The 12,590-nt window shown below is 61.7% G+C and overlaps 1 protein-coding gene across 3 annotated transcripts; it reads left to right on the forward strand.

The window, feature by feature from the left end:
• Nucleotides 1-216: 216 nt before the first annotated feature.
• Nucleotides 217-8,520, forward strand: SLC22A12 (solute carrier family 22 member 12). Of its 3 annotated transcripts, none has more exons than XM_057728810.1 (10): nt 217-618; nt 1,323-1,426; nt 1,948-2,102; nt 2,178-2,346; nt 5,361-5,484; nt 5,688-5,803; nt 6,589-6,803; nt 7,267-7,375; nt 7,602-7,805; nt 8,350-8,520. In XM_057728810.1, exons 1-10 carry the CDS (start codon nt 217-219, stop codon nt 8,411-8,413), a joined length of 1,662 nt encoding a protein of 553 aa, XP_057584793.1. In that variant the 3' UTR covers nt 8,414-8,520. The 3 variants fall into 3 exon arrangements, with proteins under 3 accessions (XP_057584793.1, XP_057584794.1, XP_057584795.1); XM_057728811.1 differs by having other exon boundaries at nt 1,948-2,000; XM_057728812.1 differs by lacking the exons at nt 1,948-2,102; nt 2,178-2,346.
• The last annotated feature ends 4,070 nt before the right edge of the window (nt 8,521-12,590 follow it).

The following is a 12,590-nucleotide window of genomic DNA, read 5'->3' on the forward strand; positions in this document are numbered from 1 at the left end:
GGTCCCCACTGGAGCCACTCTGAGTGACAGCAGCTGAGCGGGTGCCCAGAGACCCACAGGCCGGATCTGCGAAGCGGGCATCACTGCCATGCCCCAGGCGGTCCGGCTGGCGGAGCAGGAGATGCCGCAGGGGAGGCAGGCCCCCCACGTCGATCCCTCTGCCCTGGGCTGGCCTCTGTGAAGCAGGCAGATCCACTGGCCCCCTGGGCAGGCTCCATGGCCTTTTCCGAACTCCTGGAGCAAGTGGGCAGCCTGGGCAGGTTCCAGGTTCTCCAGATGGTAGCCCTGGTGGTTCCCATCATGTGGCTCACCACGCAGACCATGCTGGAGAACTTCTCGGCCATCGTGCCCAGCCACCGCTGCTGGGCGCCCCTCCTGGACAACAGCACGGCCCAGGCCAGTGTCCCTGGGGCCCTGGACTCTGAGGCCCTCCTGGCTGTCTCCATCCCACCAGGCCCCAACCAGGAGCCCCACCAGTGCCTCCGCTTCCGCCAACCACAGTGGCAGCTCCTGGACCCCAACGCCACGGCCACCAACCGGAGCGAGGCTGCCACGGAACCATGCGTGGACGGCTGGGTCTACGACCGCAGCACCTTCACCTCCACCATCGTGACCCAGGTAGGGGCCCCCCCAGACCCTCCCCAAATCCTGGCACCTAGAGGCCAAAGTCACAGCTCACAGTTGGCTGGATTCACAATGACCCAGTCCTGGGAGGGACCCACTGCCACTAGCCTCCACCCTCGCGGGTGGCTTCCAGCTCCTCCTCAGCCGCACTGCCCTATGCAGACAGGAATGAGCCTTCAGACACAGTGAGCCCAGTCTGTGGAAGAGCGGGTGGCACTAGAGCCGGTCTGACTCCCAGACGGCCCTGCTGCCGCGTATCCGCTGTAACTCAGGCAGCTTTCTTCCCCGGGGAGCCCAGTTCCACTGATGGTCTCAGGGGACTCAGCGGAGCATCACTGGGTTCCCAGAGGCAGCATCCAGCAAATGTGGGGGAGCGGGAGGGATGCCCATCCCAGCAAGTGGGAAGGGGCCTCTTTATGGATCAGGAGGGAAGTGGCTTTGGGAAAGTAGCGGGGAGGTGCCAGCGCAGGGTGGCTGCTGCAGATGGGCCGAAGCAAAGGCTGCAAATGAGGCCAGAGAGGGCTTGACCCTGAACCTGGGGGCAACAGGGTGCCAAGGAAGGGCTTAGGCAAGGGGTGACGACCCCAGAGCTCACCAGCTCCCTGGGCCTTCCCATCTGGCTCCTCTGCCCCCTCCTGCCCCCTCCCACCTGGGCTCTCCCAGCGTCCTGAGCTCAGGCCCCCCTCCTCTCCCACTAGTGGGACATGGTGTGTGACTCCCAGGCCCTGAAGCCCATGGCCCAGTCCATCTTCCTGGTCGGGGTCCTGGTGGGAGCCGCTGTGTGCGGCCACGCCTCTGACAGGTGAGGTCCGCTTTCCCCTCTCTTCCCCTGCGCACCCAGACTCATGGCCCTGACTGGCCCTGAACTGGCCTCTCACAGTGGGTCTGGGGAGAAAACCCCATTTGCAGTGGGTCTCGCTCCTGACACCCTGCAGCTATACCACTGAGCGAGGCTCAGCCCCTCTGTGGGCCTCGGTTTCCCTGACTCTCCTCTGGGGCTGTGAAGGGTCAGTGCTCTCATCCAACATTCACTGCTAAAACCATCTCAGCCACATGCCTGCCTTCAGCTACTGCTTGGTGCCCCTGCTGACGGGGAGCTCACCCCCTGCCCAGTGCCTTTGCTCCTGCCTGAGTCGAGGGAGCACTACCTGTGCTCAGGACCCCTCCCTCCGCGGATGCAGAATGCGGGTCTGGCCCCGGGGGTCGCTTTCGTACCGCCATGCTCAGCGGGCAAGCACAGGGTGGGCTCTGGAGGTCCAGACCCCCGTGGCTGGCGCTGTGGCACACACGGACCCGGCTGGCCTCCCTGTGTGTGTGCCGCAGGTTTGGACGCAGGCCGGTGCTGACCTGGAACTACCTTCAGATGGCCATGTCAGGCACGGCAGCCGCCTTCGCCCCCACCTTCCCGGTGTACTGCCTCTTCCGCTTCCTGGGGGCCTTCGCCTCGGCGGGTGTCATGATGAACACCGGCACTCTTTGTAGGTCCCCCGACCCGGGCTGGGCAGGGGAGGCTTGTGCAGGCCCCCAGGGTGATCCTTTTGGTCTCCTTGCAGTGATGGAGTGGACGTCGACACAAGCCAGAGCTTTGGCGATGACTATGAACTCCCTGGGCTTCAGCCTCGGCCAGGTCCTGACGGCTGCAGTGGCCTATGGTGTGCGCGACTGGGCGCTGCTGCAGCTGGCTGTCTCCGCCCCCTTCTTCCTCTGCTTTGTGTACTCCTGGTGGGTGCTGCTCATCCCCCTCAGAGGAGACACTGCCCATCCCCACCCTGGGCGCAGAGGGTTCAGGTGCTGGAGGCCAGAGGGGAGCCGTGGGATCCCGGCACAGCCACAGCTCCCCTGCTCAACCCTGCTCCTCCCAGGTGTCTCCCTCCCCCTGCTCATCCCATTCCCACCCCCTTCCTTCCATCACCTCTCAGCCCTTTCCCCTCTCCTGTCCTTGCCTGCCTCAGCATGTGTGCCTCCAAGCATGTGTTCTGAGCCCCTCCTTTGTGCCAGGCATGGCAGAACTAGGGCAGGTCGGGGGATGGGACGCAAAGATACAACACACACACACACACACACACACACACACACACACACTCCCAGAACACAGCTGCAGTTGACCTTACATACTGACATTATTGCTAGAGGACAGGGACGATGACCCAGTCATCAGAGGAGTCCTCTGGTTCCCTAAACAGGGCTGACACATGTGGGAGGTTAGGAAATGTCTGCACTGCCCTGAAATAAATCAGGCACGGACCTTGCCAAGCACCTGGCACATAGTAGGTGCACAGTAAACATTTTTTGGATGGATGGAAAGATAGATAGACAGACAGGCAGACAGATAGATGAGTGGATGGATGGATGGATGAACAGGTGGGTGGGTGGAGGGATGAATGGATGGGTGGATGGTGGATGAATAGGTGGGTGGATGGATGGATGGATGGATGGGTGGATGGTGGATGAATAGGTGGGTGGATGGATGGATGGATGGATGGGTGGATGCTGGGTGAATAGGTGGGTGGATGGATGGATGGATGGATGGATGGATGGGTGGATGGGTGGATGCTGGGTGAACAGATGGGTGGGTAGGTGGATGGATGGATGGATGAATGGTGGATGAATAGGTGGGTGGATGGATGGATGGATGGCCTTTCAGGGCAGGCCTGAGCCTGGCTCATCACATATAGGTCCAGCCCCTGGTAGTCTCTTGACCATTGCAGCCACCACAGAAAGGAGGACAGCAGAGGCCCAGTGGAGGATGGGGCACCTGCACCCGCACTGCAAGGAAGGCTGACTTCACAAATCTCTCCCAGCCCAACAGCTTGGAGCAGAAAGCTCTTCATATGGAGCCTTTAACAACTAATTTGCAGTCACTCTTCAGAACAGGGGGCAATCTCATCCCACCCAGGGGCTCTGAGCGGAGGCACTTGTGCCCGGCAGGTGGCCTTCTGGGATGGCAGACGGACCCCCATACCAAGAGGGTGAAGGGCAACGGTCCGTGATGCAGATTCCAGGCCACCCCTGCTGGCTCTCCAGTGCTGATGCTGGCCCGCGGGGCTGAGCCCCAGTTTCCTTGGCAGACAGGCCCACACAGGCGCTATGTGCCCAGGCGCATTCATTACTCCACTGCTACATCACTTCAACAAATTGCTGTGAGCACGGCCACGGGCGGGGCACTGGCTGGTGCCGGGGTGACAGCGATGGGCAGGACGCACAGGGCCACCCACGTGGAGCTCGCGGGAAATCCCCTACATCACAGCATTACTATTCACGCGGAAGGCTTGACGCCTCAGTGGGGGACGCGGGCCCATCTGAGGATGGGACCCCCACGGCCCCTCAGGTCCCACCAGCTCCTCTGCTTCTCTTCGTGAGAAGTGTCTGCACGCGCCAACCCATTCCAATGACGTGGCCGCCCTCGCTCCGCTCCCCTCGCTCAGCCCCCGCACGAAAGAGCACCGATGTCCTCTCCCGGGGACCTTACCTGTGCCCACGGCTCTCCCTCCCGCCCTCCAAATGCTGCAGGGCCCCAACCCCGTTCCCTGTCCTGCCTCTCCCAGGCCTCCACCCACCTGCACGACATCCCCATCACTGATGTCTCGGCATCACACACGTAGAAGCTCCTTACATCCGCTCCTCCCTGGGGCCTCCCCAATGTTGATGGCAGCCCCCCACCCTCAGGTACTGGAATCACCTCCCTCTCCCTCACGGTTCCCGCACCCCAAGTCCAGCAGGTCACGGGGTCTTGCCAACTCTACCTCTAGTGTGTTCTTGAGTCCCCCTCTCTCCCCTGCTCTTCAAACCCCCAAGGACCTCAGGGCCCCACTCTGGCCGCTGCGCGTTGGGGAAGTGTGTCTGGCTGGGGGACCTGCATCCGGAGGCAGGAGCCAGTGGGGGATGGTGGGCACAGAGGGGGCTCCGAGGCCTGGGTGATACAGGGGGTCTGGGCTTGATACTGAGGACGTGGAAGACAGGTTAGTGTTAGGGGCTGGGTCCTGCCACAGGGAATGGGCTCTGGGACGTGTGGGGCTGAGGGGCATCCAGGAGGCAGTGACTGTCGCCAGCGGTCATGGGCAGATGGGTCAAAAGGGAGGCAAGGGCAGTGGGCCGGCAAGGGGGCTGGAGGCGAGGGGCATTGGTAACTGATGGGTGCAGGTGGACGGGGCTGGTGACGTCAGGACCAAACACCCTGCTCCAGGCCTGAGCCCCCCGGAGGGTGTGACGTTGTTTGCAGGGAGGGGGCACCAGGGGAGGCGCCAGCTCAGGCGGGAAGGTGTGGCCACAGTGGTGAAAGGAGGGCCGAGTGCAATGGGGAGGGCTGGACAGTGGGGACCCTGGTGGGCTTGCAGGACTGCGGTCCCGGAGTCACTGGGGGCATCCTTACAGCACACAGGCAGGCCCACCAGCGCTGGTTCCCGGGCGAGGCAGGGGAAGGGCCACAGGGTCGGGAGGGAGGCAGGAAGGAAGAACATGGACCCCCAACCCCAGCCCAAGAGAGGGAGGAGGGAGGAGGCAGAAAGGGTGACCTGCAGGGGAAGGAGGGCGTCTGAGAGGCCCAGCCTCCACAGCCACGGCGCCCTTTGCTGCCCTCCGCTGACCTCAGCCACCCTGAGCCTGGGGCCCGGGGGTGCCAGTGAAGCCACCCCTTTGGGCAGAGGAAGACAGAAGAGCAGGGAGGCTTGTGCAGGACAGGCCCTGGGGACCACAGGCAGTGACCCCTCCCACCTTCCTCCCTCTCCCTCCCTGCACAGGTGGCTGGCAGAGTCAGCACGATGGCTTCTCGTCACGGGCAGGCTGGGGCGGGGCCTGCGGGAGCTACAGAGGGTGGCTGCCGTCAACGGGAAGAGGGCAGCGGGGCACGCACTGACCGCTGAGGTGAGGCGGGGCCGGGCCCTCCCTGGGGCTTGACCCGCAGACCCTCTCCCTGCCCCCGCAGAGGGCCCCAGGGAGACCGACGAGGGCCTGGCCCCCCAGGATGAGGGTCTTGGGGAAGAGGGCCAGGCGGGCGGCCCCCCCACCGCGCCTCCATGCTGACAGAGCCTCCCCCCACCCCCCACCCCCACCCCTGCCCCATCCAGGTCCTGCTCTCAACCATGCAGGAGGAGCTGAGTGTGGGCCAGGCTTCCGCCAGCCTGGGCGCCCTCCTTTGCACACCTGGACTGGGCCTCCGGACCTGTATCTCCACCCTGTGCTGGTAGATGCCCCTTCAGCCCCCACCCAACCTGGGCCCCTGCCTCCGCCTCTGGCCGGCCTTTGAGCTGCCAGCAGCCAAGGAACCTGGAATCAGGGCTCTGGCTGGCATCCCGCCGGGGAGTGTCTGCTGACTCTTCCGTTGGCCCCACTGGCCTGAGAGGGCCTCCAGGACCAGGCCTGCAGCACTGGCACCGTCCCCACCCCACTCCTATCAGTCAGGCTCCCGATAGGAAAGAGCCCGGGCCAGGTGGGCCTAGGTCGGGAAGAGAGTCAACAGAAGAGATTAATAAGGAAGTTTCTAACAAAGGTGCTAGGCGAGCGGCAGAGCCCCTGGCAGAGGAGGCAATCGAAGAATTCAGTGGCAGAAAGGCACATCCACCCTAGTTTGGAAGGACCAGAGAGGAGGAAGAGGTACCATCAGAGCCCGGGAGCCAGGGCTACCTGGTAAAGACTGAAACCACTGAGGCCGCAGAGAAAGGGACTGCTCAGTGGAAGCTGGAGCCGTAGAGAGGACACAGCCACTGCCCAGCAGGGCATCCAGAGAGGGGGAGGGAGCAATACCCCAGCTTCTCCCCGGGCCCGCCTCCAGCCTCTCACCAGTGCCTCCCATTGGCCAAAGCTCAGGAGGCGTGGCACTGGCAAGGGAACCTGGGAAATGTAGTCTACAGAGACCACCGCCCAACCCCCACTGTACAGAACCAGCAGGAGGAGGGAAGGAGCAGGTCTGAGAACAAACCAGCAGCCCAGTCCCCAGCCTGACTTCACCTGCCCACCCCCACCCCCCAGGTTTGCCTTTGGTTTCACCTTCTACGGCCTGGCCCTGGACCTGCAGGCTATAGGCAGCAACGTCTTCCTGCTCCAGGTCCTCATCGGGGTGGTTGACATCCCAACCAAGACCGGCACCCTGCTGCTGCTGAACCACCTGGGCCGCCGGCCCACACAGGCAGCATCCCTGGTGTTGGCGGGGCTCTGCATCCTGGCCAACACGCTGGTGCCCTACGGTGAGCGGGCGGGCCTGGGTGCACATGGCTGTGACCAGAGGCTCCCTACCTGGGAGGGCTTGCATTGGACGAGAGCAGGGCCCAGTTAGGACGGAGGCTGCTGGGGCGTCTGGGAGAGATGGTGGCGGGCCACACTGAGCAGCAGGAACAGGGCTGGATGGAGGGGGAAGCATCGTGAAAAATTGCGGAGACAGAATAAAAGTCAGTGCTGGATTGCAGGGAGGGTGGGAGGGCAGAGAAATGGAGGGGGGTGAGGAGGAGTCCCAGGGGCTGGCTCTGGTGCCTGGGTGGGAAGCAGACAGCAGGGGTGGGCAGGGAATGTGGCTGTGAGGTCTCTTAGGACACACTGTGTGTGTGGGATCTGGGGACACCCAGGCGGAGGTAACGAGCAGACATTTGGAAGGTCATGGAGAGTCCCTGGGCCCCCCGCCAGCAACCCTGCTAACCCCACCTCTATCCACAGAAATGGGGGCCCTGCGTCCAGCCCTGGCCATACTGGGGCTCGGCGGGGTGGGGGCCGCCTTCACTTGCACCTCCACCTACGCTGGCGAGCTCTTCCCCACTGCGCTCAGGTGAGGCCCACAGAGGCGGACACCTGGGCTGGGAGGGTGCGGTGGACGTGGCCTCCCCCAGACACGCCTTGAATCTCTCGTTCATGTGGTCTCGGGGCTGCCCAGGTGCATCCCAGCCCAGCCTGACCCACTGCGCCTCTCTGGGCTGAGTCGGGCCGGGCCCAAGTGTGAGATCAAAGCCATAGGTAGGTAGTACGGCGACTCACAAGTACATCTGTGCCGGCAGGATGACCGCACAGGGCCTGGGCCAGATGGCTGCCCGAGGAGGAGCCATCCTGGGGCCTCTGGTCCGGCTGCTGGGCATCTATGGCGCCTCCCTGCCCCTGCTGGTGTACGGGGCTGTGCCACTGCTGAGCGGCCTGGCTGCACTGCTGCTGCCCGAGACCAAGAGCCTGCCGCTGCCCGACACCATCCAAGATGTGCGGAGCCAGTGAGTGGACCCAGCCCCGGGACCATCCCCTCTGCCCTCCAGAGAACCCCAGAACAGGGCAGACCTGGCCACCCACCCTCATTGCTGGACAGAGGGAGAAGCAGAGGCCCAGAGAGGGATCAGATTGGCCCAGAATCACACAGCACATCTTTGGGACAGTGGAGACCAAGAGCTGGGTCTGCCGGCTGACAGTGTGGACTTTGTCCCCTGCCCTTCATTCCACCCTATGAGACCCAAATGACCCAGCTACCCTCAGCTCCACCTCGAGAGAGGTCAAGGGGAAGGGATTGTGCAGTACTTTGTGAGGAGGAGACCTGAGGGTGTGACAGCCGTGTTGGAGGTCCTCATAGACCCCAGACTCTACTACTAAAGCCCCTGGATGTCTATACTGCCCTCCCATCCCCCGTGATGTGCTCAGCAAGCTCAGTCCTGAGCCCCGAGGGCAGGGTAGCAGTACCTCCTGCGTTCCCAGGATGGGTACAGGTCAGGGGTCGGGGTGACTTACACCCATGAGACATAACCCCTCCATGTCTTTCCTGAACAGGGCAGTCAAGAAGGCAACACACAGCACCCAGGGGCACCCTGTCCTGAAATCCACATGGTTTTAGGCCTCCTGGGAAGCCTGCGACGGGATGGTAGGAGGACGCTTTTCTCTGCAGAAGGAAAGCAAAGGCCTTGATTTCCAGAGGGCCCAGGGGCTGCCCCTCCAGCTAAGCCCGGACTCTCACTGTCTAAGGAGCCACCTTCAACACAGAAGGGGCAAAGGATGGTGTGATTGGCAGGAGGCTGCCCAGTCCACCATCACCCGACCCTCCCTCAAGGCTGCAGATGGCAGCGGGGGCTGGACTCGACCCTGTGCTTCCCCACTGCCCCTGCGCTGGGAGGCTGACGGTCACCTGTGCTCAAACCCTCTCCAGCTTCTCACTCCATCCCAAGGGCTCTGCACGAACTACTACGGAGTCTCAGCTTCTCAGCTTCACCAGAGAGATGGCTCTGGCCTCTCCCCATCTCCCTCCGCACTCCAGCCACACAGCCATGTCTTCTGCCTGGAACGCCTCTGCCACCATCTCTACCTGACCAACTCTCCCTCGGCCTCCCAGACCCAGGGCAATGACCTTGTTCTGGTGCCCAGGGCGCAACCCAAGGCTCTAGTGAAATTCTTACTATGGCTGTGGCCACATGCCTGTCCCCAACCCCATCAGCCTATACATTCCCAGAGGGTTGGGGTGGTCGGCCTCCCCATGTCCCCAGCTCCCACACAGAGCAGAGGGATATGAGACAGTGAACAAAGGCACAAACAACTGCCCCCCGCCGACTCCAGTGATGAGCCCCCAGGGTCTGCCTGGGTCGCCGGGGCTCCTCACTGGGACGGCCCTTTCCCAGGCCAGCGTTCCTGTCCTGAGTGCCAGCCCAGGGGCTGCCTCTTCCAGCCTCTGTTGTGAGCCAGGCACCGTGCTGGACGCCTCAAGGCATCATCTCGGTTCATCTTTTCCGGAGCCCTTTGAGGTAGATGTTGTCCCATTTTACATATGGGAAAGCCAAGGCTCGGAGAAACTGATTGCCTGTGACATCCAGCTAGGAGGGGGCAGAAGCAGGAGTCGAGCCCAGGTCTGACGGTCTCCACAGCCAGCTCTGGCCACAACCCCCCCAGCCTGCCTTCAGGCCTCACAAGCTGGGCATCCAGTGATGCTTCCCGAGGGCAGGGCCTCCCTCTGAAAATCATCCGACACACCTGCCCTGGCGCCACTTGTGGGGAAACCCAGTGTGCGGGCTCAGATGGAAAGGGATGGGCCCCCGAGCGCGCCGACCCCAGCGGGCACACCCACGGGTGCGGCAGGAGGCCTGTGCTGCCCAGCGGGGTCCCCACCAGCCGCTCCACCCCACACCTGTGCTCAGGGGGTCTCTGGGCCACCTGTGCCTGTGCCTCTGCTGCCAGCACCTCAGCAGAGGGCTGATGGCTCTACACAGACATACACACACACATCCGTGATGTGCACACACGTGGGCACACACATGCGAAGGTCATGTCATCATCAGGATGTCATCAAGAAGCAGCTCCCCGGCCTCAGGAGACAGGATGACTCCTTGGTTTGGTCATATCTGCCTGGGCCCCTGAGGGGTCACGTCCTTCAGCTGTCTGCCTGTGGCCATCCTTCAGTGAAGACCCACAGGACAAAGGGGGTAGGTGTGGAGATCATGTTTGTAAAGATGCCCAAAGGTGAGATTGTACCAGCCTGCTGTGGACTTTCTTTTTGCCTGCTGCCCAGCTGAGCCCCAGCTGCCTTACTTACCCTTGCTTAGCATTCTTGCGGCCCCAGGGAGTCTAGAAACTTCCAGAAGGCAGACCCCAGGGCTGGTGGAAGATGGCTCCTACTCTCCCCAGGGGTGTCCTCCAGCTCACTAAGTGGTCAGAGCTGTCCCTCTGCCCAAATTCAGAGTGGCATTGCTCCTGGTCCTTCCAGGTGGTCACAGCCTTCCAGGACCCAGGACCTACCTAATTCTAACATGTCACTCCTCACTTAACTCAACAAGACCTAGAAGCTGGGAGGCCCAGGGCTCTGTCCCTCTGGAACAGCTAGGAAGGAGATGTCATCACCATGGCAGAGTGGGCACCCTGCCAAGGGAGAAGGGGCTTCCCTTGGCAGCAGCCACAGGCCTGCGATCAGCTGGGTCTGCCACCCAAATGGCAGGACTTCACTTGGGACACACCCTCTCTTTCGATGCCCATCAGAGTTTGCTCCTGGCCCAGAAGCTGCTGGGCACCCTGCAGTCGTGAAGCCAAGGGAAGTGGGTGTGGGACAGAAGAACCCACAACCACCCCCACACTCTCCTCCAGGGACAGGAAAATGCCTCATGACTCACTATGGCCATTCTCCTGCCTCCAGCCAGGCCTGCAGCTCACCCAGGAGGGTGTGTGAAGAAGGACAGTGCTGGCAATACAGGCTCCATATCCACCTCCAGGAGGAGGGCAAATTCCCAGAAGGCCCCAGCACTGGCTGAGCTTGTGTTCCCTTCCCTGGTGGCTTTCATAGCCAGGGCAGGTCTTCAAGGTCAAAGGCATAAGCCAGACTTCACTGCAAGCTTCTTCCCCAGCCTCCATCCTTCATTTCCTAACCCGTCCCCCCGGTAGAATCTCCTGACACATCCCTGCAAGTACCAAGCTGTCAAGGAGCAGGGTACCTGGAATTTCAGCCACCCCCAGATGCTGTTTGGACTCTCCTGAGGGTCACAGTCAGCCCAGCCAGTCACCAAGGAGCCCAGGTCAGGCCCAGGTGTTCAGTTCAGTATCAGATGCACAGGATGAAGTAGATAAGACCAAGGTGACCATCTCTTACAGACAAGTACACTGAGTCAGGGGCAGAGTCCAGAAATCTTTCCTCTTACTACTAAATCCTTGGGTGGCACGGCTCTTAGGTTCCTCAAGCAGAGAGGAAAATACCCAGTCCCACAGCCACACGGCAATGAGCTGGACTGGGGCCCATCCTTCCAACTCCTACACTGTCCCTCTTTCTGGCCCTCTACTCTGATAGGCTATTCAAAGCCACTTCAGAAATTTCTGGAGTAAGTATGCTCTTGACACCAAGGAATTGCTGCCTGCCTGTCTTTGTTTTCTCTGGCCAGTGGTGACGGGGGCAGGAGAACCTGAGATAAGTCTCTATTCCTTGGGCCGAGAAAACAGCAGCAGAAGACCCAGGGGCAAGGCCATCACTAGCACAGGGACAGGACGTCCTGACAAGGCTGCCCCAAGTTGGGCCTCGCCCCCCAGGCTCCCACAGAGGGTTAGAGCCGACCTCCATGATGCCAGTCTCCAAGACTGTGAGCAGTAGGAGATAAGCAGGGTCCAACCCTCCCTCTTGGTGGCTGGTTCCGGAGGGCAGGGTGGAAATCCACCCCCAAGGGTGACTGAGGGAGGACTCGCTCTCCCATCCATGTTAGGACTATGGGGTGAGGGGGGGAGGACTCTCAAGGATAGGAAGAGTCCCACGACAAAAGCTTCGTCCCAGGATGGTGGGAAGAAGGGGGAGATGAAGTGGACATGGGTGGGGCTCCTGCAGGCAATTGAGCTCAAGGGCCCTGAGAGGTGTCCAGGCCTAAACACAGACCAGGCTCGTGAACTGGAAAAGGCTGCAGGAATGAGCTGGCCAGCAGCAGAGCTGCCCAAGGGTAGAAGCTCAGGAAGCAGAACAGGGCGGTGAAGAGTAACGATAAGCCAAGAGCACAAGAAAGCAGAGCCGGACGGGGAGGCAAGAGCCGCCAAGCAGAAGGCAGTGGAGACCTGAGTGACAGAAGCAGGCTGGGTCCTGTGTCCAGTGGCATGGGACCCACCGTGGCCCCCCCGGGAGAGGCAGACCCACCCACACTCTGCTCTCCCGAGGATGCCCAAGTACGCGGGTCCTCATGTACAACCCCCACCTCAAGAGTCTCTGCTCCTTTCAACTGAGAGGCTTAACAAATACAGACCCGTCTCAGCACGTCTGGGACTGTGGGCCTGTTTAGTGTCCCCGTGAAGAAGCAAATACCTGGTCTGAGGTGAGCTGGCTCTCCTTCCACCTGCAGCCACAGGGGTTGCCCAGGGTCAGCCAATGGGGGGTCAAGGTCCAAACCCTAGAAATGCAGAAGGGGCAGAGACTCCAGAGTTCGGTGGAACTGGGGGCAAATCTGGACTTAGACACTGATTTACCTTGAGACCTTGGACCAGCCACTGAAGCTCTTCCCACCCAGGATTAACAAACATTACCTCCCGTAAGGGCTGGGTTAAGGCCAGTGCCCTGCACACGCAGCCAC

This window comes from Hippopotamus amphibius, chromosome 3 (genome assembly GCF_030028045.1).
Source record: "Hippopotamus amphibius kiboko isolate mHipAmp2 chromosome 3, mHipAmp2.hap2, whole genome shotgun sequence".
NCBI classification, from domain to species: Eukaryota; Metazoa; Chordata; class Mammalia; order Artiodactyla; family Hippopotamidae; genus Hippopotamus; species Hippopotamus amphibius.